Source organism: Plectropomus leopardus, chromosome 17 (genome assembly GCF_026936395.1).
Source record: "Plectropomus leopardus strain MGB_pleo_1.0 chromosome 17, ASM2693639v1, whole genome shotgun sequence".
In the NCBI taxonomy this organism is placed as follows: Eukaryota; Metazoa; Chordata; class Actinopteri; order Perciformes; family Serranidae; genus Plectropomus; species Plectropomus leopardus.
The window spans coordinates 17875389-17901421 of record NC_142192.1 but is presented as its reverse complement, the minus strand read 5'-3'; the positions used below and the strand labels follow the sequence as shown (position 1 = coordinate 17901421).

Here is a 26033-nt window from a genome sequence, read left to right as displayed (position 1 = left end):
AAAGTAGATGGAAAAATGGAGTGCAATGAGAAAAGAGTAATAAGAGTGTGGAAAACCTTTCATCTATAATTCAGGCTTTACGCTCTATTTTTTTTTTTCCAAAAAATGCTTAGATGAAGCAAAGGGTGCTGTGGTACTGTGCCAACACACTAATTAACCCCCACCCTTCTTCCCAATCCACACCACACACACATACATCTGAAACACACTTTCTCCTCTGGTTGCTCAGGATTAGGCAGTGAATAAACTAATTTCCCTCTTTTTCTCACTTGTTTTCAGTGATCTCCTGTGGCAACCCAGGGACTCCCAGGAATTCCCAGATCCTGATCCATGATGGTCTGACGTTTTCCAGATCCATTACTTATGCCTGCAGGGAGGGCTACTACTCTACTGGCCTGCTTACCCGACACTGCACTGTGAACGGGACCTGGACCGGCAACATGCCTGAGTGCTCTGGTAATTAACAGAGATGGAGCCTCAGTGTATCTATGCTCTGTGCTTATCTTTTCGTCCACATTTAAATTGAAATTCATGCTTCAGTTGGAGGACACTTTACTGTTTCTTTGGCTTATACAAGTTTCTGAGCTGTTACCTTGTTGACTTCCAGCAGAATACATATCCAGACCATGTAGCAGAGGGGAAAGCTAGATATTTAGCAGTGTATTTAATGTTATGCAAGAAATGGAGGAAAGCCTGGAAGTCATGCTAATATCTTATAACACAATATTTTATTTTCATTTTGTAACAAACTCGAGGATCCCTGGGCTAGTGTGAAGAAAGTGGTTCGAGGCATGGTCCACTCAAAAGGCACAAGCGTGACTGACAGCCTTTTATCATGACTTTACAAAAGACACACAGCTGCTGTACAGAGCCAGGAGACCCCAGCAAATAGAGGTCACTAAGAGGACCAGTTTCTTCTGAATGGAGAGGATAAACCTTAAGCAGCACCATTATAGATTTCAGAACTCAGTAATCCATTGCAGTGAAAGGGTACATGTTGACTCACTTCTGTAGAACATCTTTAGTGAGGGAAGGACATGAACAGGACCACTTTTAGTTGAATGATTTCCTTTGATATGTTAAAAACTGTGTGCTAAAAAGAGATTTACCTGACATTCCTGCCAGTTTTGGTAGTTTCCTCTTTGCATTTTAGCTATAACTTACTGTGTGCTTTCACTCCGAACCTGTGTGGTGCAGTTAAACTCAGATTTATATACAAGGTACAAGGTAGATTTATTAGTCATTTTACTTCAGGTTTAAGAAGAAATTAAAGTTGACCCTAAATCCTGCTACATCTTTTTGGCGTTGAAGGAGGAGTTAAGGAGTCTCACAGCCTGGACAATGAAGCTGCTCCGTAGTCTGGTGGTTCTGCAGCTGATACCTCTGTATCTTTTTCCACATGGCAGCCGGGTGAACAGACTGTGGCTGGGGTGGCTGCTGTCTTTCAGTATCCTTTGGGCTCTGTGCAGACACCTCACTTCACCAAGGTCACTGGTCTGTGAATGGGAACCAGTTATGTTCTGGGCAGTTTTAATCACCTGCTGTCAAGCCCTCCTGTCCTGGGCTGTGCACAAACCATGCCAGTTAGTGGCATTTCCATTCAGTGTGCTTTCTATTGCTCCTCTGTAGAAGTTAACCAGGATCTTGCTCTGGATTTTAGCCTTCCTTAGATTTAACCTGGGTGATAGGGGTGTGTGTCTTTGCCTCCTTCTTTCTAAAATCAACAATCAGCTCCTTGGTTTTACTGACGCTGAGCAGTAGGTTGTTCTCTGTGCATCACTCTGCAAGATTGTTGATTTCCTCCCAGTATGAACTTTCATCGTTGTTTGTAATACGGTCAATGATGGTGGTGTGGTCCACATACTTCACTATAGAGTTCTCCCGGTTTGTTTGGGCTGGTGTGAAAGCTGTCAATCAAACCCTGGTGCAGACCAAACAGCTGGACTGAGACGGCCTGAAAAGATGGCTCTCAGTCCATTTCCAAACAGACTCTGGTGCGGTTCCTTTGTGATTTCTACAGGTTAACCAATAATAAATCCACCTGCTGATTGTGAAATCTGTCCACGATGTCGTAATTGATGCTGATGAAGGCCAGAGACATTACATTTACATTATTACAATTACTAATCCAGTCAGTTGCCTCTGCTGAGCCAATTTTTTCATGATGTAAGCTTCTTAAAACATACCTGCTTCAAAAATGGGACAGGAATGTCTGAAGCAATATGCTGTGGGAACAGACATAGCCAGCAGCAGCCCTGATAACGTGATTGGTTTTCAATCCAATAACAGCTGACTAATAACGCCTACAATCAGTTATTTCTCTGTGAACTCTTTGTGACACCAAAGAACATAAATATAAACACTTTATAAGTGCTGCTACATTAAGTTTTGTCAGTCACTGGATTTTGATTTTCCCACATGGTCTCTGATGATGTGCTGATGATACAGAATGATAAATGCCAAAACTGTCCAAGTTACCTGTCAGTCAGTAGAATATCATGTTTATGTCTCTTGGGTGGTTTTTAAAAAGTCAATGTGAACAGGAATCGAACAAGAACTAAAATGCAACGGTGTATCATTTTTCCCGTCTTGGTCTGGACCAAATGAACCTAACTACAGGTGTGAAAGTGCCTTAAGAATAGTGTTATGCAAGAGGAGAGATGTGATCTGACTGTTTCTCAGCCCTTTACAGTAGGTATTGTTACAGGGTATGCAGTCCTAGATAGACATTGTGGCTCCCGGCAACCCAATCTTACCAGCCTCAGTCAAGAGGAGACACTCAGAAGGACCCAGTTTCTTTACCATACTGGGAATTTTGCTGGAATATTGTACAGATGCATTTCATAATTCCTTTTTTTTCCCATGACAACTTAGCGCAAGTTGTCCTTCTGTGCCCTGGATTTCTCTTTCTCAGACATTTGCAGCAGAGCTGGGCTATGATGCTGCTGAGTCACACTGTGGAATTCTCACTGTTGTTACTCCATCACACTGTTTCCCCCGCAGGATGTAAAAGTATGATCAAGAAGAAATGTGGTTCATTTTTGGAGCTTTGGGGAGCTTATGTGGAGGGATACCAATTTCAAGATTTAGTCTCTCTGCACCTTAAAAGCCCTAAACTGGAGACATCAAAGTACAGGGACAGTTTAGGCTTTTTTTTTTTTTTTACAGATAAAACACATTAAACAACACTGTCAGTGATGTAATATTTATATGCATATAAACAGAATATATAAATCATCCAAAAGTGGTTGTCCATAAATGGAGTGCTAATTACCTGTGAAGACAAATCAACTGTATTGCTTTTTAGATTGTTAAGTTTTGTTTGTGAGGTGAATTGCTGGTGTCAAGTGCATAAAACGGTTCATTAACTCTGAGACTCTATTCAGTGTGCATGTTAAATAGTTTGTTTACTTGCTTGTATTACATCCTAACGGTGTGACATTGATCTGCTTTAACGAGTACAATCAAATGTCAAACAAATTAAATAATCAAATAGCATAGCTCAGACATGATGAAATAGCAAGCTGTACCAACTTTTCTTTTGATTTATATTTGTTTGCTGAGACTAAACAATGTTCCTTATGTTATCCACTGTGCTTGTCTTTTTTGTGGAATTATATTACCCATATTCATCTGTTCTTTACCTTGTTTTGTTTCTGCAGTAATCAACTGTGGTGACCCTGGGGTGCCAGCCAACGGGGTGAGGTTGGGCAATGACTTCACCTACAACCACACAGTTAGTTTCCAGTGTTCTCCTGGTTTCACCATGGATGCGGACCGGGCCTCTGCTCTCATCTGCACCAAGGACCGCACCTGGAATGGCACCAAACCGCACTGTAAAGGTAAAGTTGTGTAAGATGATGTGAATGAGTGATGAGATAAATCTAGATGATTGCACAGGCTACAGGAAATGAAGAAGGGATTGAAACTGAAAACCTTATTATTCTTAAGCGCTTTGAACTGTTTTTAACACCCAAAGTCTTATTATCATTATATTATTTAAACCTTTTATATTATTTTTGCTCATTCTTTAACTGTTTTATCTCTCTATCTCTCATTTTTACATTATATTGTTTTAAATTTGAATTGTGTTATTTTAACATTCAGTTGAGTTGTTCTTTTGTATTATGTTGTTTTCAACACAGCACCTTGAACCTACTTCTGTCTTTGAAATTTATAAATAAGACCGCCTTGCCTTCATTATGTAAGGCTAGAAATGAATGTTACAGGTATTTTTCAAACACAACAGAGAATTTTTACTTTAATATAATACGTGTCGGAAAGAAGAATACTACATTTCTCTTTTGATACAATGGCAACAAAAAAAAAATCCTAGCCACACAAAATAAGATAATTGAATTCTTTTTTAAAAAGTTATTATTATTATTCTGCCTGCCTGTGCCTCTGCCTCCAGTCATGCGGGGGGTTCATAGGGGGAGAGACTGCCGTAACAGCCACAGGTTTAGGCCCAGGTTATTCTCCTCCCTGTTGTTTCATCTTTGCAGGGGAATACGTAAAGAGCTACATTTCCATTTCCATTTTGTGGATTTACAAATTAAGGAACTTAAAAATAATTTTAGATAGGGTTCCCATGGTCATGGAAAACGGGCCAGGCCTGGAAATTTCATGAAATAGTCAAAATCATTAAAAAATTTTGAAAAAGTCATGTAGTTTAGGATAACCGTATGTGTCATGTAACATGTTTCTGCTGTAGCTGCCGTAACGTAGATCTAACATATGTCGTTGTGTTACAATGTTTTGTTAACTATCACATAAGTTTCTTAATTTCCTTCCTGAATTTTGTCTCTCCAATAATGTATGCAGCTAGCTGAAATTATGTTTGAATAGAGTTTTAATCGGATATGTTTGAAAAATGCCAGGCAAATTTGGCAAGAAAAAAAAATTACACGTTCTTTAAAAATCATGGAAAATTTTGAAATTTTGTCCATGAAAATGTGGGGGAAACCTGTTTAAAGACAATAAATGGATATCGTTTTAAACAAGTGGCATCAAAAAACTATCAAAAAGGATCAAAGTATCAATAGTTTTACAACATTACATGACACTAATACTTACTTAGACTGAAAAGCATCACATTATATAAACAAATAAACACAATTCATTAAGTCCTGCACTATTTCCCTGTCTCCTTGTAGCGATCGTATGTGGTCCACCACCTGTCATCCCTAATGGACAGGTAGTCGGCTCAGACTTCACCTGGGGATCAAGCATCAGCTACTCTTGCAACCAAGGTTACCAGCTGTCCCTGCCCACTGTGTTAACATGTCAGGGCAACGGCAACTGGAGTGGAGAGAAACCCCAGTGCTTCCGTAAGTGGCACCATGCTGGAAAGCATAATTACATTACATGTCATGCCATTCTGACAATTTTCTCACCCAAGCACGTACATTATCAATGTCCCTTGTGTGACATTTCACCCCTCTTTGGAAAAAATTGAATTAAGACACAATATGGTTAGTAGGTCACCTCACATCACCCTGTTTCTCTCTGTCCTCCCTCTTCATCTTTACAGCTGTGTTCTGTGGAGACCCAGGGATGCCGGCTCAGGGGAGGAGAGAGGACCGAGGATTCACCTACCTCTCCTCGGTCTCCTTCTCCTGCTACCCTCCCCTCGTCCTGGTGGGCTCCACTCGGAGATATTGTCAATATGATGGCACCTGGAGTGGCACACAACCCTCTTGTATAGGTGAGCTACTTGTTTATTCCTCCTAACATATTGAATATGTGAAAATTATTTTTTTTTTTTATTTTGTTTTTTATTTTTGCAGCAACAATTAAAAGTAATCGCACCAGAGTTAGCTAGCAGCTAATTTGCATCTGTTGTCCCTGGGCAGGTAGACAAAAAACAACAACAACAACAGAAGAGAATAAACACCACATAAAACAGCACAATACATAAAAAGTCCATCAGTGTGAGATAATAAATACAATCATAGACATAAAGGCAAGGCAATTGGTGATGACATCTTTGTGCTGACTTTAGTCAAAGCGTAAGGCTGGTTCCACACACTGCAAAGCTTCCCACAGTACTTGATGTAATAATCAAAGCGAAGACATACAGGCAGGGGCTATGGTGGTTGTTGGCTGCAGTGTGCATGCCCTGTGGCCTTGTTCTATAACGAGAGCTCAGAACATTGAGTACTACATGTCTTTTACGTTTATTTAGCGCTGTGACACCACAATCAGTGTGAGAGAAGCTTCCCGTTGGCAGGCTTGCATTCTGCTCTCTCGTGTTCTCCCCTGCAGTCCCAATTGCCTTTTGCAATCAAGGAATAATGTATGCAAAACCCATTTGACCCAGCTAACAAGCTATATTGATTCTGTTTTTCCATTTTGATCGTTGTAATTAATTAAACCAAAACAAAACATTTATTTCAACTATTTCAGAATAAACATGGATGTAGGCATAATGTGGATAAACTGTAGTGTAGACTGCACCAGAGGCCCATTTCACCAAATTTGCAACATGCAAGACGTGACTTGCAACATGAGATCAGTTTGTCTCTTGTTAATTGTTACATACTTAACTTATCATAGCAAACACAGCACTTGTGACCCATGCATGGATACAATCTACAATTTGCAAGTGACAAACAGTTTTGAAATGTGAAACTGCAACCTGCATGTAAGCACCGCTCGCAAAAACATTTTTCTGAAACTGACTCCAGTATCAAACATCACACTTTTGTTTTGCCCCTGTGTCATCAGAAATATTGTTCGCTGCAGCAATAAACATCCCCTAAGCAATAAACTTCTTTAAACGAGTAGGAGTAATACCATTTGTGTTACAAGGTATAAATTTGGATGCTGCAGTTAGAAGCACTCAAGGAAATCACACTGTGGTCAGAAACAAATTGCAAATAAAGTAAAATGTATTGTTCCAGCCCTTAGGTCCATTGTGGTATTTGATGTGCTGTAAAATATGCACTCATGCCGAGCCTTTGACCTAATAACCGTTAGTTTAAACATTAATTCATTATAGCCAAAAGTCACCATTAACTCCACTGCCTGTGCATCATTTATCAGCCACTTTGTTAGGCCACTGCTGAAAAGCCATAGTGCCTGCCATGTGGGAAAGGTTAAACTAAGATTTAGTGAAATGTAATCTATAAGAAAGAGATCCTGTGTTGTAAATTTACAGTATGTAGCTACCCCTGATGTTGCTTTACATTTTATTATGAAACACCTCTTTGTTGCAATAAACTCATTGAAAAAAATGGCCTTTTATGGCTTAATGTTTAACTTCTAGATTTGACTATGACTTTCTGGTAGAAACCAATATAACCAATTTCATTCATTCTTAAACTTATTTTGTACGAAATGTTGCCTTTAACCTTGGCCAGAAGGAAAGAAGGCTATTTTATGTTGTAAACCCCTCTAAAGCAAATTGTGCAGAAATAACATTAAATTCAGTTTAATTAACTTTTTTTAAATGATTATAGCTGAATAAAACTACCTTGCTTGTCCTAACCCCACTGTAGGCTGCAAAGAAAAACTGACACAGCGGGTTACCTTTTAATACTTCACCTGCAAAAAACAGAAAGTTAAAAAAAAAAGAATATTTCTTTCTCACATACCTCCACGGTGAATGGAGAATCCAAAAAAAATGATGAAACAAGTCAATGCCATCCCTATTCAATAACAGCAAAACTATATCAAAACATCTGTTTACGAACTCACACAGCTCGTGTATAATCCAGGTCTCATTTATCAGTCATATACCAGTACCAGGCACGCTACTTGTCCTTGCATGAGACATGCATGCAAGTGTTTCATACTGTAACCTTTTGCAAAAATGCATGTGTTTAAGAAGTACCGAGCATTCGACTGGATAAATGAGACTTGGATTCTGTGAGAGTTTATAAACTGAAGTTTTGACGTAGTTTTGCTGTTGTTAAATGCAGTCCCCTTCAGTTAAATTCATCAAGAATATTGGGCTTTTTTGGATTCTTCATTCGTGAGTTTTTGCTAAGCATGTCACCATTTTGCAGGCGAAGTATTCCTTTAAGAGTCATGAAAATTAAGAGTTCATGTAAAGAAACACATTCTTGCAAAATTTTTGACTGATAACAGGGAATGATGACTCATGAGGAAGTCTGTCATTGTGGGACAACCTGGTCTGAGGTGGGGTAGCGAGCAGGTTCAGATCACAAGAAAAGACTGTTGGATTTGTGTGAGTGTGTGTGGATGCATGTTCGCTCACATGAATGTGCATGTGTGCATGTGTATATGCGTATGGTTGTCTGCTTACAGTAATCTACGGCCTTCGCTCCTACAATCAGTATTTCACACCAGATCTGTGAAAATGTCATTTCCCATACAATGTCTCTAAGGTGATATATATATTTGTTGTGAGTGACATGTATATTAGATGGGATCGGCTTTAACGTGAAAGTAGTTTTTACGGAACTGCTGTGTGTGTGTTTCAGATCCCACTCACACCACCTGCGGAGACCCTGGCACTCCTCTCTTTGGAAATCAGAACAACAGCCAAGGCTATCAGGTGTGAATACTTTGTCACAGAGGAAATAAAAGTCATGTATTGAACAGAAAAAATCCTTCAAAACTTTTCATTAAAGCCTGAAAGTGTGTTTTCTTTTAATCTATGTACTCTAATGTCTATTTATTCCATTATTACTGTATCTTACAATTAACCACAATGTGGACTGCGAGGTTGAATCAATGGCCACCTCAGTATTGATGTAATGGGAAAGTACAGCACCACTCAGCTCAAAGCCGTCTTTCTTAAGATACCATAAAGCATCTTTATTATGTGTTCCTCTTTTAGGCTCATTTATAAAGTTAATTTCTATGCAGCATTTCAGGTTTTATTCTGTCCATTCTCAAGCTCCTCTCTTGAATGGTCAAAAAGACTGTGTTAGATTGCCACTTATGATTAATGACCATACTGTAAACAGTTGCATGAAGCAATATTTATATTTTTTTCTTAAGCCATAGTTAGTTAATTACAAATTACTGTTTCAAATCCGCTTTTACAAAAACTCATATTGTGATATATATAACATTAACTTTAAAGACAACAAATACTACCTTTACTTGGGAGAAAGTATTCTAGCTACTAGGGATGCACCATAATATCAGCATCTTGTCAGTATCGGCCGATATCAGCTTTAAAATTAAGTACTGGTATCAGCCAACAGACTGATTTCTGCTGGCTAGTTCTGTTCTGCTAGTGAACATGTATCAGCTCTAAGTTGAAGTATTTTACTTATTTTGCACAATGAATGAATGTTACATACACTGAAAAACGTTGTATTTATGTCTTCATCTGCTGATGGGCCATCATGATAAGAGTATGCATAAGTTGATGTTGATTTCACTAAGACTTTGATGATCACTAAAATTAGGTGGGGAAAAAAACAGATATCTCGATAAATAATGATATCTCGATAATGGTGATTGGCCAAATGAGTTGTTATATATCGATATATCAGATATCGGCAAAAATCGTGCATCCCTACTAGCTTTATTTCTCCCTTCTAGCTTTAATTCTTTACTTAGTGAAAACTTGACACAGTCGGTGGTCCGCAGCATTTTTTAGTTTATTTTTTCAGTTAAGAAATTGATCATTTTATAGGTTTTTTTTGTTTGTTTTTTTTTATTCTTATTTTCACCAACCTAAAGTTTATAATGATAAGGGACAGCAAAAGCTACCAGACAATTGTTTTCAGTATTTCTAATTTAAAACTGACTGAAACGATAAACCATTTACCCTTAATAGCTGTAGATTTTTTTTTCTGTGACAAATTAATGAATCAGCTCATCGATTCAGCTCTACACATAAGTGTGTGAAGAGGATGCCATCTGCTGTGTTGTTCTGCAACTTTATAATAATGAAATAAAAATACAGTTTTAAGAGAGTAAAAACACAGTTGATAAATTAATTTTAACAACAGCAAAAAAATATCTAATTTTATATTCAGAATCTTATTTCATGAATTCTTTTTGCAAAATCTGCTTGTTGTCATTCACAACATGTACGCTCATTGTCCAGTCCTCATCTTCACACACTCCTGTGTGTCCTCTTACAGATCAGCAGCACTGTGTTCTTCAGCTGTAGAAAGGGCTACCTACTTCAGGGCTCCATTTCTCGCACTTGTCTGCCCAATCTCACTTGGAGTGGCTTTCAACCTGAGTGCATTGGTAAGTATATAGTCTGGGTTTATTGCAAAAACACATGTATTAAGTGGAAAACGTAACCTTGAGCAAAAGTTTGCATTAGATGCTTACACTTCCCATATAGTGACCCCACACCTCTACCTTGGCTCTCTTCTTCACCTTTTCTCTTCCACTATATTTTTCTCTTTCTTATCTTTTGCCCCTCTTATCCCTCTCCCTGTTCATCTTCTCATCCCAACTTTAACCTGTTTCTCGCTCTCCTCTTCTTTGCTCTCTTTAATCCCTCTCTCTCTTCCTTTCTCCAGCCCACCACTGCAGCCAGCCAGAGCTGCCAGCCCAGTCTGATGTGAGAGCCATTGAACTGCCATCCCTTGGCTACACGCTGATCTATACATGTCAGCCTGGCTTCTACTTGGCTGGAGGATCAGAGCATAGGACCTGCAGATCCGATGGGAGTTGGACAGGAAAACCGCCACTCTGTGCAGGTATAAACATGGTCACAATACATCCATAAGGGAACATGGAGAAATGCCTGTTATTAAATATGCAAATACAGGGACACACATGCACCACTTTTGTTTTTGCAGCTGCTACATTTCTACAACATTACTTACAAAACCAGAGAGAATGCCAATGCATAGGTCATCATTTGACTTTGAGCTTGGGTACAAACATGCACATAGATGCTTTTCCCGAACCTCAAAAGACAACAGGCTGGTTGCACCAACAGGACATAGGCCTGGTCTGGGTTGTAACTTGCCGTTTTAAGTCCGAACTCCTAGTTACACTGGATGCACCTACAGGGCTTAAGCCTTCTTCTCACTAAGACCAGGTGTAAATTTTGTGCCAGTCAGGAGCAGGACGCCACAAATGTTGAACAGCTACCCACGTTAGCTTTCCTGCCAAAGTGTCCTTTTTTCGAGCTAACATACAAACACCCTCTTGTCCTTCACCTCAGCTTGATGAATGAGTGACCAAACGCTGACCAGTGAAATGTGCTTCACTAATGTCCTTTATCAAGCAAGATAGCAAGCTAATTAGCTGGTCAGCAGCAGCTTATTAAGCGACAGTAACGTTATATAAACTTACCAGCATATGTCATTTTGGTCCATTCAGACGCTCTTTTGGTCCTTACTCTTTTCTCTCCTTTCACGCGGAGCTCCACACGCCTGCTGCTGTCAGTCAAAAAGCTCTATGAAATCTTTGTATCTCGATGTCAGTGAAATTCTTTCTCTTCTTCTTTCTTTTTCTCGGATCCTCCATAATAACATTGCTACACATAATAAATGATATGCTTTACATTAGCAAGACAGCTGGAGAATGTTATATCCTAGCAACGCTAGTTAAGACTAGACTAAAGTGTGGTTGGTGCAACCGACCTTAAGCCTGTTCTAAAGACTGGTCTTAATGAACACCGATTAAGCAGTTAGGACCAGTCTTATTTAAGACCAGTTGGTGCAACAGGCTTCTCATGTGTACACAGTCACTCTACAGGTACACACATAATGTATTAAGCACTTAAAACACTTCACCTCAAATTTGCAATGTGCAGTTTCCATTAGCCATCTCTACTGAAACCACTGGGGTCTGTGGTGACGTGGGATTCACTGGTGACTACGCTTGGGAAATTGGGGATTTAGCTAATGTTGATGAATAGCTGTGTTAACACTTGCTTATTCTCAGACACATGCCAGGGAAGGATGGCCCATCCATCACACAATTACACTACATGGAATTGCACACAGAGAGACTTCAACACACACACACACACACACACACACACACACACACACACACACACAAGCTTTAAAACATTAACAAGGGTGCAGAACCTGATTAGGCCAATGCATCCCATTGATTAGGTTAGCAGAAGTACCTCTTATAAATGGCGAGGCAGTGTTAACAAGGTCTAGCAGACAAATAGAGTGCTATTAAGACACCCCCAAGCAATGGCCTAAATACATATAGGGAAAAAAATAGAGTCATCGACACACAATTATCTAGGGTAGACGAATGCTAATAGCTTAAAGAGAAAGACGCAGTAGAGAGTAGAGAGCCGTGTGATAGATTCCATGCCAAGCCGTTGCTGAAATATAGAGGGTGATGGGTATTTTTAAGGCCATGCCATTAAGAGTGAAGGAAAGAAGGAGCACTGGCCTTAGCACATACAGGATATTAACAGCGCCTGTGGGTGCAGTGATGGAAGGGAAGCTCAAAAGACTGGCAGCTAATAAAGTACAAGGCTGTGGGTGTGTGTGTATGCGCATGTGTGTTTGTTTGTGTCTGTATACATTTATCTGAGGTGATGTTTGTGCTCATAAACTACCATCAGTATACCTGTCTTTGTTTGTAGTTGCGTGTAAAGCCCTCTTCGCTCTGTTTGCCTGTGTGGGTGTATGTTTACTACTGTGGTGTAGTCCTGCGACCCCGTGTGAGCAGTAAGGCATTATTAAAGTGCTTCCCTTGAAGCTGTGAAACTGTGTCTCTGACTTAGCCGTAGCCTCACAGGGACAACTAGGCCGCTCTTTGACGCACGAGTCAAGTCCTGTCGCAAGCAGCCTTCACTCTGTCCAACACTGTGTTTTTTTTGTCATGGAGGTAGACAGGAAGTGCTGATGGTGACACCCTCCAACTGCACTTACCTTTAGGGATGTTAAAAGAGGAAATTGTTTCTTCTATTTTCACTTCCTGAGGTACACACTGTAACTGTTTCCAGGAAAATCTTGTAAATTGTTTGAATTAATTCTGTTTTGTTGTGCTCTTCAGCTGATAATCGCCCAAGTGGTAAGAGCCCAGTGGGGACAGTGCAGGAGCCACCGTCCAAATTACCAGGTAAGGCTGCTCCTTTTTACATTTTAAGATGCTTTAAGTTGTATTGCATACGTTGTTATCTGGCTTGTCTGTGGTTCTCAGCAGAAATTTGAAGATGGTTTAGAGAAGTGATACTCAACATATGGCCGGCAGGTCAGATCTGGCCCCACATATGGTGCCAGATGCCCCCCCTCCACCCATTTTCTGATTCACAATAAAAACAAAGCAATTCACACAGGGATTTTTTTTTCTTTTAGTAAGGTGCCAAAATGCATAAAACAGCATCAAAATAGATCTTATTTAACAAGAAAGTGCTAAGAGGATCCCATATATATATATATCATGATGGAAAATATGGAAAAGCATAATAGGTCCCCTTTGATTTTGCTTTACTACCTACTTCACTTATGTTCTGATTTTACTGGTGTTCTACTTAGCTTTCTTAGCATACAGGTATACTTACTAGTAAAGCCATCTGACAAATGGTGCTTTTGCTGTTGACAAAAACTAATCTGTGCTTTACTTTGTCCCGTCTAACTCCACTTTCTGCCTTTCTCAGTCCCTGGTGGTGTTTTTGCCAAGAACTCTCTCTGGAGGGGATCCTACGAGTACCTGGGGAAGAAGCAGCCGGCTATGCTCAGCATCACTGCCTTTGAACCCTTCAGCAACCGGGTCAACGGGACACTCATCGATCACAGCGGAGTGGAACTCAAACTGGCCGGTTGGTACACCAAAAGCAGAAGTCATTGTCAGAACCTTAAAAAAAAACCTCACACATTCATGCATGACTTCATCATACCAGAGACCCACTGTGTTGGGTTTCATCCAAACAGACAGTGTCAGATAAATTCCAGTGAGGACAAGAACAAGAAAACAGTGCGGTCCCTGCATGGAGTAGATCATTGCTGCTGTTATAGAACAGCAGACATTTTAGTTTTTTTTTCCCTGTGGCATAATCACTCTGCAGCTGTGATCATTAAGACACAAATTTGCATCTGTAACGGCTTGGACACTTCACTCCTCTGTACCTGGGTGCCATCAATCTTTATCACAGTGCAGTGAAAATTATTTTCTGCAGCTACAAATTGCCTCACTATCCCGTGAAAGTAACATGGCTGGTTCAGACTTTTAGATTATTGTTGTGTTCACACAAAATACAACTTACATAACAATATTGTAAAATCATTCAGTATGAATCTGCACATCAAATTTTCCCCCAAAATATGTTCTATGAATAAAACAATAGTCTCAGATAAACAATTCAGCGTTTTCACAAGCCTTTAATAACTTGTTATTGTTATTGTGTCTCACAAATACAGATTCTGCAGATGCTGCTTTAGTACATTTTTTTGTTTAAAAGATACGTCCCATGATACTCGACAGTTGTCTAAATGTGGATGAAAAGACCAAAACCAACATGGGATGAATCCTAACAAGTATTCCATTTGTAGACAAAGCCTATCTTTTCCTCTGTGCCACAGAGCTTCACTCTTGTCCAAAAAACTCGTCCAAAGATCTCAAAGACACATCAATGAACCACACTACTGAACTGGGTGACATATTACTAATTTAGTAAATAAAGAAGTTAAATAGGATACAATACATTTATTATACATTTTGGTATCATGCATCATCCTTTCATTTTACTTTGTAAGTCCACAAGGTTCATTCCAGCAACTGACAAATTGTCATGTAATAGATTTAAGTCTTTGGTTATCCTCTGTGATAGTCATTAGCAAAGTTTTACTGAAGTTAGCAAACATGGAGCAGCCACAAGGTGAAATACAGTCACGGATTTGTGACTGTGTACAATTAAACCAATAACTGTATATAAACATGGACAACATGGTAGTTCCCTAAAAGTAAAAGTAAAACATCTCAATCGATCCATTGAGGCTAGCTTCAGCATAGGCTGTGAACCCCGCACCCTTCAATGTTAGCTGATGGAACATAGGCCAAACTTAAAGATCAAAGTATATGTCAAGTGAACATTGATGATTTCTGTCACGTGAAGTAAGTTTTTTTAATTAGTCATTTAATGCCATAAAAAGCTGGTGTGACGTCATGATTGACAGCCGTATCTGTCAGTGTGCTTGCGATCAATGGCACTGCTTATGATTGGGTTGGACGAGCTTGAACTCAATACCACGGCTCAAATTCCTTACTTCTACCAAGGAGGTGAAAAGAGGTGAAGTCATAGCATCAGATTGTGTCATATCATTGGGGTAAAGCACATGCGAAGTAAAATCTGGTCTGCGCTTTCTGAAAAGGCTCAATAGCTGGCGCACAATCATAGAACACGAGGAATGATTGATTCATTTCACTGAGGCGTTCGCAGTCGGCCTTGGGTCGGTATACACTTAGAAAGATATGGATAAGAATTACAATTCTGCCTTTATTGTAGACATCCTTATAAAAAGACCAAAACCAAAATGTTTTCTTTATAAAAACATTCTATAATGTATTGAGCGCCATCCTTCCAAGGGTACCACTTATGCCATGCGTCATACCCTATAGCTCCCGGGGGGTCAAATAGCATGTCCCAGCCGCCTTTGAATAGCCTTGATTACTGGTGTGTAGACTTTAGCTCCAAATGATGTCACCACCGCAAGATGGCAGCCAGGGTCCCCACGTACATGAAAAGCCTAGAAAAGTCATGGAATTAGTAAAAACCATTGAAAGTTTTGGAAAAGTCATGCAATTTTTGTGTGTAATGACAAATTTAATTACTGAAATTATCAACGTAACATTGCTGTGTGTGTGGGGGGGACATTTTGTTTACCATCACATACATTTATTCATTTTCCAGTTTGAAAAATGCAAGACAAGTGGGGCAAAAAAATAAATATTTTTGGTCCTTAAAAAGTCTTGGAAAAGTTTCGAAATGTTGTCCATGGTGAAGGAAGTAGGGATGTGTCATCTTTATATTTAGTCCATAGACAAATAAATTAACATGATCTAGATGTCTTGAATTTCTGCACCTGTATTGCCACAGAAGTTGTACTTTTGAGTTTCACTCAAGACTAAGTAATACTTTCCATTATAGGTAACAAAGCAGGGCTGCTAGTGTCACATATCCACATAACAGAATCATTTTCAGTTAGTCTGAGTGGGACTGTTGCGCCAAATAACTTTCGACCCTTTTTGTCTTGTAGGTACATACAAGAAGGAGGAAGCTCAGCTGCTGCTGCAGGTCCACCAGATCAGAGGCCCTGTGGAGATCTTTGTCAACAAGTTCAAAATTGACAACTGGGCCCTAGACGGACATGTAAGTTCAAGTCCCGAGTCAGGTTCAATACAGCAGCTCTTTGTAACTGCAAATATGTAACATCACTTACACACACCCCTTTATTGTGAAATATGCACGAGCACACGTACACACTAACCTTGTCACTCTGGGGAGATGGAGGGCCCACCAAGAGTTTTCTCTTTAATTAAAATGTCAGTTAAATCATTGCCTGGTAATCAGGACTCGACAGACCCCCTCCACTCCTCTCCCCCACATTATCCACCAACCGCAGGCACCTCTAATTCACACCCACTCCAGATATAATTAAAAAAGCAGGTCACAGTATATGTGTGTGTGCCACCGTGTGGGTTTTTATGCGCATGTCTCCTAAGCCTCACTGCACTTGAGTGTTTGCGTACGAGCATGCTGAGCAGAGTGGAGTATTCCTCTTGTGAAACATGCTTGTGTGTGAGAAGCGTGGCTGAGTGTGTTTATGTTTGTGCTCTTGAGCAGAAAAACGTCATATTAAATGTCAGCTATAAGAGCGCCTCTCAGCTCCTTTGACATGATATTTCATTTTCCGCGTGCACCAGCCGCTGACACTTTGATGATACTCTCCTTTGTAAAGCCTGGATGTGACACATAAAGTGTCTGTCTTCCATTCCTCTCTCTCCCTAGGTGTCCTACATCTCTTCATCCAACTCCTTTGTGTACCAGGGATTTGTCAGAGGAAAAGGCTTTGGCCAATTTGGTCTCCAGAGACTGGGTGAGTGAGCTGTCCATTCGGTCATAGAAACCAGTGTGACCAAGTGGTCTCCTGGGAGGAAAACTGTATGCCTGTGGGTTTTTTTTCCCTGTCTAGATTTCTATCACAGAAATCTTTCACTTAAAAAATGTGTAGCGTCCATAAGGTGCAAGGTGTTTCTCAGCATGTCATATCCTCTGTAGGATTTATCATTTATTGACTTTTACAAATGTGGAAATGCGTTTGGAGAATGCGGCAGTGAATCCAGCATAAAGAAGCTGCTCACAAACATGAATTAATACTCAGAAAATGGCACACCACACTACAATCACAAACACTGCAGCTATGCAAAATCTGTCCCTCAGGAGTTTGCGATTATGTGTGTTGATGCCAATGGAGTCTGTGCCATATCAAGTAACCCCACATCTCACAGTTTTGATTCATTAAATATTACCCATTCTTTGCTGCATGTCGATCTTTGGTTCCTTCAGCGACTGCAGCTATGCTGTCATAGATACAGAACTTTTTTTTTTTTTTTCAAAAGGCTGCAGCTATCCATATATTCTGCTTCATGTTTGTGACCTAGAAATCCCACCCATATGATCCTCTTTGCTACTGTCTGTATCCAGCAAATCCTTACACCCTGACTCTATGGATGTGAATGGCTGCTGCAGTCAGGCAGTTGTGTGTGTGTGATTTCTTTTTTTAGCCTCATGGTTTGATGCACCTGCAACTGCAAACACTGCCCACTCTTCTGTTTGAAATAAATAGGGCACACATGGAGGAGAGACATGATATATGACACGTATAGAATATGTTCTATAGGTTTAATCTTCCTATGTTGATATGCATTTATTTGGTACATTTTAAACTCTGGAATTTTGACAAAAAAATATAAAAGGATTTGATTGTTTTTGTATAATTTTTGTCAGTTCACAACATTGGTTTACTGCTGCCACCCACTGTTACAATCCAGTTAAAAACATCCATGGTAATTTTAACTGGAGAAAACATGCTAATTGATCTGTGTAAAACATTAGCTGCAAATCTGCAAAATAATACCATGATGCACTGAGGTCCTGTCTTCTCCATCTTTATCATCAGTCTATAGCTTTTCTTTTTCCTTTTTGTTGTTCTTTTTGTTCTTATTTGTGAGGACAATTTAGGCATGAAAGGTGGAGAGGAGGGGATGATATGCAGCAAAGGGCCAGATTTGCACCTGAACCTGCAGCTGCTGCAGTGAGGACAAAGCCTCTGTACATGGGGTGCCCACTTTACCAACTGATCTACCGGGCACCCCATCAATCTATAGTTTTTCACTGAGATCCCAAACTTAATCTCACTCCTAAGTGGACACACAAGCTTGTGGAGTACTCTAATATTCATTAGATTGAATATGTACTCATGTGTATGAAAGCCTTCGTCAGCCATCAGTGATGGTTAATTAAAAATGTCATTTTTCATGTAGCCTTGACAGCCTTGGACCCTCACTAAGTCCCTGTGGCACACTGTGTTCAGGTTGGCATGTTATACATGAAGGAAAATGGAAAAATCTGTCATGTTTATGTGAGATATTACTAAAGTTAAATTTAAATTAAGCTATAATCTACTTTTTGACTTTTTATCCTCTATTCCATAGGTGACATAGATTGTATCCATGCAAACAGTTGAGCAGATAATGCTCATACTGCTGCTTTTGCTGTTTTTTTTTTTTTTCACTAATGCTGGCAAGGGTGACAGATTTCACAGGAATTTAGCAGCTTTTAGAAAGCCCAGATTGGAGTGGCTTCCATATTGGCTGCAAGACAGACTGGAGAGCAGAAGTGTAGGTATAAAAATAGATCAGATATGGAATTGACCAAGTTGGAATTGGTGTTAACACAGATAAAGTGTGTTGATACGCACTGAAAGTTATGTGAGTATAGCGAAAGTGGATGTGAAAATCTGCTGTAATGAGAGAGGTGCTTGAACAGCAGGTGCAGACCCTCCTCCCCCTCCACCCCCCTCTGCCACAACACACTGATTGAGCAAACAGCTCTTTATTAATACAGAGGGCTGGGGCTGGTGCCAAGGCGTTCATGTGTCTGTGTGTTTAAGTGTGTATGAGAAACTCGATGGGAGGGGGGATTTGACGTCTTGGAAATAATCCTACTCAATTTGTTGAGGTTTTCCAGTTTTGTTTTAACTCAGTGGTGTAACTGCGAGTGTGTTTGTGCATCTGTTTGCGTGCTCGCACTCATGCAGCAGGGGGTTGATTGGCAAACAGCACAGAACCCACTAATTGAATTCCTTCTTGTTTGTCACTCGTCCTTTATTGGAGCTTTTTTGGCTTTCTGTGGCAAACAGGTGGGCTGTCACTCCCCTCACTGTTGCTATAGCAGAGACACACACCTCCATAAATTAGAGGATGAATCTGAAATGACTTAATAGCTGTCGGCCTTTGATGTCAATAATTAAGAGTCATTGTTAGAATAATGGAATTTGACGTTTGTTGGGGGGGGAGGGGGTAATAAAGAAAAAAAAAGTCACTTATCTGCTCAGTCTATTATGTATAAGTGGCAGCCCGCGTTCCTGGCAGCCCTCCTCAGCTATTACACTTCCTTTAATTTCACTCTTCTGCTGTTTCTGTTTATTTGCCCTAAACTTTTATCACAACTTCTTGGCAGAAGGTGAGGAGGATAATTTCCCTTTTGTTTCTTTTAATTGTGGTATTTATGGGATTTAATTATAATGTCTACTGCTGGAGTCCTATTGCACTGAAGTGACACTAAAGCAAGGGCTCGATGTCTTTTCTCTTTTTCCTCCAGAGAGTTTAGATCCCAGCAGAGACAACCCAGGCTACAACTTTGCATCAAACAGCAGTTCAGTGGCGGCAGCCATTCTAGTGCCTTTTATAGCCATGATCATTGCAGGCTTCGCTCTGTACCTCTACAAACACAGGTAAGGTTCACACCATTGATATATGTTACAATACTCATCATCTGCAAGCAACATACTATAACTTGTGCTGATATTTACAAGGAAGTATATTTATTCAAGGTTTAATTTGCCCCTTTCTAGCTTGTCAGATGGGTTTATTTTCTGATCTTTTAGTTGTTTTATGTCATTTCTAATTTAGTATTTTTGAGTTTCGTACTGTTTGTCAGGCAAAACTAGACGATGCAATGATGTTGCAATCACAATAGTCACGCAAATTCAGCCAATCCCTACGCATTCTGCACAACCTTGCAATTTTGTCAGATCACAGCAACTTTATTGCAAATTTGATCATTTAATATTGGTCAAATCTGATTTCATTGTAGAGCTGTGTGCAGTGTATTGATACACTCAGCCCCTCTCTTTGTTTATTGTGAGACTTCTGCTGCAGGACTGGAGGTCTGTGCCTGAGACAGAGTGGCACACACAGTGACAGGGCGAATTGTTAGCGTCACAACGTTACTTAACGTTACCTAGTGGTTATTAACAGGTTTTAATGGTAGAGTCGATCTGTTCCGTTGTTGGTGGGAAATTAACAGCCTAGTGTGGGATGTTAACCACTGCTGCGGGGAGTTAGACTAAGCGGCACAATATAATGAGTAAGGATAAGATTATGTTGTGCAGTGTTAGCTCGTGATCACTGGGCAAAGAGAGCAGGAGTGCGGCTCATTAGGATGGTCTGTCAACGCTGCTTTTGATTGACAGCGATCATCTGTCGCTACCCCCCCCACACACACACACACACACACACACACACACACAATCACAAATTTAATTTATTTCTGTGGGAAACACTGAATGCTCATAGTAATAAGCTCTGAATTCGTGACAGCATCACAACTATTTTTGAGAAAAAACCCATCTATAAACATTGCAACATGCTTTTCAACTATTTAGAAAAGCTGCTTAACATGAGTCATTTCAGGCTACAACAATCCCAATAACTGCCCATGAAATCCTGGAGGGACTGCTTAATTATTTAAAGATGTTACATCATGGTTTTTCACTATTTGCAGATATTTTATAAACTAAAAAATTCATCAGTTAATTGAAAGAGCAAACAAACTAATAGATTAACAAATACTGAAAATATTCATTAGTTGCAGTCCTATTCCACATATCTCTACTGTATACATGGTATTCTTTGTTCACCCCTGATGTGAACTGATCTCATTGTTTATCATATTTATATATGTCATTTCAGAAGAAGACCCAAAGTCCCCTTCAATGGGTACGTGGGCCATGAGAACACTAATGGACGAGCTACATTTGAGAATCCTATGTATGACCGCAACATCCAACCCACTGACATCATGGCCAACGAGACAGAGTTCACAGTCAGCACAGTGTGCACAGCTGTATAGCAACCGCTTCCTCCAGAGGTAAGAATCAAACGCTAGCAGGTCATCAGGCTTTTTGACTAAGAAAGGATGTAGATTTTTAGGCTTCTTTGGATCCACATTCCTCTGAAAGTAGATAAAGTTATCACCCTTTAGCCGGCTTGAGCTAATCACACACCCAAGGCATCAAAACTGCTGAGGCAACAAGACCCAGGTTCTCAGAATCCAAACGAAACATTTTACACCATCCCTCAAGAATTTTATGAAGACAGAAAATTTGAGTTTTTTTCTGCTGTATATAGAGAATATGTATTTGTTTTTATCTAAACTCTGAAGAAAATATTACATAAATGCTTTTATCTTGTCTCCTCTGTGATTTCACTTATCTTTATCTCCATTTTTTCGGTTTTTGCTTACCTTGTTTTCTTTGTTTCCCCTTTAACCATCTTTCTTTTTGCTTTTCCATGCGTATTTTCTTTCATTCCTCTTTTCCCTGCCTTTTGTTTACCATCTCTTGTCCCTTTCCAACACACCTTTCACCCCTTACATCCATGCATTCATCCTTGATTCAGTTAGGGGAGGAGAAGTGCACCACATCTTCGCTTGCCTGCCAACAGAGGACATCCATAGTTCCTTGAGCAGAGGGCAAGACAAAGATTATTTTATTCGCTGAAATACATTCAAGAAACATCTCCAGTGGCAAAAGCTCCTACCTGCAGGAGACGAGAAAAAAAAAAGAAACCATGTGAAGACAACAATGACTGTAACAAATGCCAACAAAATGCTTTTTGTAACTTTACATGGTTTCTTGATCATTTTCCATATTTTGAGGAAAAGCTTCCACCTGAAACTGCAGCAGGCAGGAGTAATGCTGGAAGCAATGCTGTGATGACTTTTCTCACCGCCCTCCGCCTAAACCCAAAGGGAATTTTATGGTCAACTTTAAGTCAAGAAATTGACCTGTAGCTAACAGAGATCTCTGTGCAAGTTAACTGTATGGCGGACAGCTCCGTGTTGGCCTGTGTGAGTCACAGAGAGACACTCTGGACTGTTTCGATTCACTCTTCTCTCTGTTTTCATTTGCTTTTTTTGTTTTCTTTTTATACGCTGCTTGCTTTCTGTGATGAGTAATTGGGAACCCTGTTTTTCCCCAACCGTCTGCTCCTGAGGCTGTTGAAAGGTTTCATCAGTGGCCCCAAGTCTCTGGCTGAGGATGAATTAAAAATTCAGTAAGTTTCGAAGACCATGTTGGAGACACACATTATATGATTACATTTTCAGCTTGTCTCTCTTTCTTTTTTTGAAGCAGGGGTGACATTCTGCTTGCTGAGGCAGCTTCGTCCAGAGCAGGGGTGAAAAAGTAGCTAGGGCCGCTGAAAAAAAGCACTTAGTGAGGTTGTACGGAGAATTTATGTGTAAATGTGAGTGAGAGAAAGCGTGTGCATGTGTGTGTATCTCTGCACACATTGTTGGTGGCTGCTTCTTCAATCTACCCAAAATATCTCCTGTCTGTTTTGGCCCCAAAGATTTCACCATTCAACACATGACAGATAAGTTGACAAAATGTCTTCACATTTGCTTTATTTTAAGGAATTCTGAGGATTGGTTTTAGGATTATCACCTTACTTGGATGTGTGGACATCAAGAAAATAAAAGGCAATCCAGAACAAATGCAGACAATGTAAAGATCCACTGAGAAAACTAAAGGCAGTCTTTAGTTCCAACTTTCATCCGCTTTCTCTTTGTTTCTAGAAATTCTGTGCAATCACTTTACATTTTTGTGTCTGGGAGAGACTGAAAAGAACATGTGGATAGACCAAGCCACCTCTCTAACTGATGCACCAACATCAAATGTCAAACAAGAGGCAATACTCGAATTTGCTTCACATGAGCATCAGTTACGACTTTCCTGCCGCTGTCGCTCTGAGGCACTTGAGGAGAAAAAGACATTGGCTGGGTCAAAGCAGGGATGGCTACTGTGATGCAGTATATTTCCACGGATATATTAATGCCTTGGGACCACATCTTTTTTCTTTTTTTTTTTTACCTCCTTCATTTTCAAAAACCTGAACAAAGCTGTAGCACCAACAATGGCGCATTTTTGTTCTCCAAGTCTGATGTCAAATTCTCCGCTTTTGGCTTTCTTTTTAATCCTGGATCACACGTTTCTACAGCTTGAAGGTGGTTCGTACTGTATTTTACTTCGAGATCAAGTTGCAGTATGAGCTCCCTAAACTTGGCCTTAGGAAAGCGAAAGATCAAAGTGTGGTCATGTTTGAACTCCCTCGAAAATGTTCAACTGAAGGCGCTCGAGTCTGAAGAATGGATGAGTCAGTGATGTGTTCTTTCTGGATTACATTCAGGCCTTTTCCTCAAAGTTAACTTCTGACAGCTCCATCTTTTTTTAAAAATGCAGTAGCGTTGCTTTTGTTTTGTCTATGCTCGTCATGGAAATGTTGCAAAAGGCTTCTTCAGAGCTGTGACAGCAGGGGAGCTGCTGGCATACTGATTACTCCCATGCATTAAATTGGAAATGATAAATGTGATCAAGAAAAAAAGTGTTCATGCCTTGAATGCCAACGCTCCTCAAATCTGTGGCAACCGAGGAGTGATATACCGAAAATACTGCTGTGAAAGTGAGATTCAGGAGGGAGCTGTCATCAGCTATAACAGCAGGGTGCTGCCTTGGCTGGTCAATGACATGCCTGATGAGAAGACAGGATTTAAAATATTAATGCTTTTGTGACCCCTATAATGTGTGTGTAAAATGTGTATGAGTCGTAGGAATACTGGATTTCAAACCCCCTGCTCCCGGCTACTTACCACTTACTATCCCCATACCTATGTATCCTGTGGATGCTGAGTAGGGTGAATAGTGCTCGAATTTCACTTCAGCAAATTGAGCCATTACATGCAATTTGCTCTAATTTAGCCTTGCTTCATTGTCGAACCCATATCGAATCCTGAATTCACCTCACCATTATCATTGACAGGACAGACCCTCAATTATGTCGTGTCTGACAAAAAAAAAAGCAGTCTGAAACATCCATGGCTCTTTGATTTACTATGTACTTTTTCTTTTTTAGAACTTAGGAGGAAAATTTGACTTGCATGGATTTGTTTTGGTGCATTAGCGTGTACATTATATATGTATTTACAGTCAAAATCAACCTTTAAACCAACAGGTTTTTTAATGAAGTCTTTAAAGTCACCTACAGTAGATAATTTCCCTCAGAAATCCAGGCCTTTGAAACCAATCACTGTATTGTTCCTTCAATTAGTTTCGCTGTGGGTCGGTAATTGCTTTTACAATTTTATTACTTTTAAAGCTCTCGCTTATCTCGACAGTACAGATAGAATATTGCCCCTTGCCTGCTCTGGTCGTGAATTGATGGAAAAGGAAACGATTGAATTACCCCAGAGATTTCATGGGGAGAGGAGCAGTTGCACTGGCATTATCTTGAAGGCATTGTTACTCGGTTCTCATAGTTTTATGTGGCTGTTGCATTGTGCATTTCATTTATTTATTTTTTTGTTCTGAAATTGCTCCTAATATCTCAGCAAAGTCAATAGCTTCATTACATTCCAGTTAGTTTTCGTTAAGGCCTCTTTGAAGTGGTCTTTCCCTCTTCATTCATTCCTCCCATGGCAGTGTTTAGCACACTTTACCCGAACACTTTATTAAGCTGCGTTGAGTATTAAGGAAACAAATGTGATTAGCTGGTGCAATAGGACATGATGCCCCCCCATTCCCTTGATGGAACGGATCCTATTTGACTAGATTAAGACTGTCGATTTGGACAAACATAATACAGGAGCATAAGCTCACACATCTATGATTGTTTTCACCAACAAGGGCTCCATCTCAAGAAGTTCAGAAATGGTTTTAAAGGGCCATACATTTTTCATGTTTGTGTTGTTGTTTTTTTAACCTCCTCCAGTCTCCAATAAGCACTTTATGTTCATTATAGTGCCTTGGCAAAACCCCATGATATGATGAACCAGCTCGAGTGGCTCTGTTTTTGTGTTAAGGAGTTCAAACATAATTTCTTTACTATGACTGGGACGGTTATAATGTTTTCATGTCTGATATTTGAGCTCTTGTTTTAGTTTTTGTTGTTAGGCCTATGCTATTTAACATAGACACATGCCTACTAAAGAAACTGGGAGCTCTTTGCACCTCTCACAGGGAAAACTGAGCTTGTCAGGATTATGTCGCATTAAATTTAGCCCCTTTTTTTGCTTTTCCTAAAAGAGCAATGAGCTCATTGTACTGTATTTCAGTGTGCAAGGAATAATGGATTTGTGCTTGCCTACTGTTTGGGTGAGTGTTGTGTGTGTTTTTGAGAGTATAAAAATTTACCTGTTCAACCAAAGAGAGTTTTTCAAATTCAGCCAAATTAGAATTAGGCAAAATTACAGTATTCCAATTATTGTTGTTTTTTTTTAAAAAAATACTTTTTGGGCAGTTTGCCTTTATTAGATAGGACAGAAGATTGATAGCGTGAAAGGGGGAGAGAGAGGGGATGACGTGCAAAGGGCCGCAAGCTGGAATCAAACCCGCGGCAAGGCAAGGACGCTGCCTTCATATATGGGGCACCTGCATTATCCACTGATCCACCGGACGCCCTCCAATTATTGTTTTCAATCAGTTCTTGATGTTGCTTCGTTTAGTCCTACTAGTTTGAAAAGTTTTTAATGGGGAAGGAGACATTTTCAAAAATTCATGCTGGTAATTTTGCAGAATTGGGAGTTTTCACTTAATGGGTGC

At 39.9% G+C, this 26033-nt stretch overlaps 1 protein-coding gene across 1 annotated transcript in view; it reads left to right on the top strand.

Moving 5' to 3' along the window:
- Positions 1-25638, top strand: part of csmd2 (CUB and Sushi multiple domains 2) — a 530601-nt gene extending 504963 nt beyond the window's left edge. Inside the window, exons 63-76 of the mRNA XM_042506230.2 lie at positions 280-456; positions 3663-3842; positions 5157-5330; positions 5534-5707; positions 8451-8524; positions 10074-10185; positions 10467-10646; positions 12928-12993; positions 13532-13693; positions 16128-16240; positions 16880-16967; positions 19754-19886; positions 21127-21304; positions 21835-25638. Of these exons, the coding sequence (XP_042362164.1) occupies positions 280-456; positions 3663-3842; positions 5157-5330; positions 5534-5707; positions 8451-8524; positions 10074-10185; positions 10467-10646; positions 12928-12993; positions 13532-13693; positions 16128-16240; positions 16880-16967; positions 19754-19886; positions 21127-21286 (1793 nt within the window). The 3' untranslated portion in view covers positions 21287-21304; positions 21835-25638. The remainder of the gene's footprint in view (positions 1-279; positions 457-3662; positions 3843-5156; positions 5331-5533; positions 5708-8450; positions 8525-10073; positions 10186-10466; positions 10647-12927; positions 12994-13531; positions 13694-16127; positions 16241-16879; positions 16968-19753; positions 19887-21126; positions 21305-21834) is intronic.
- Positions 25639-26033: the final 395 nt, after the last annotated feature.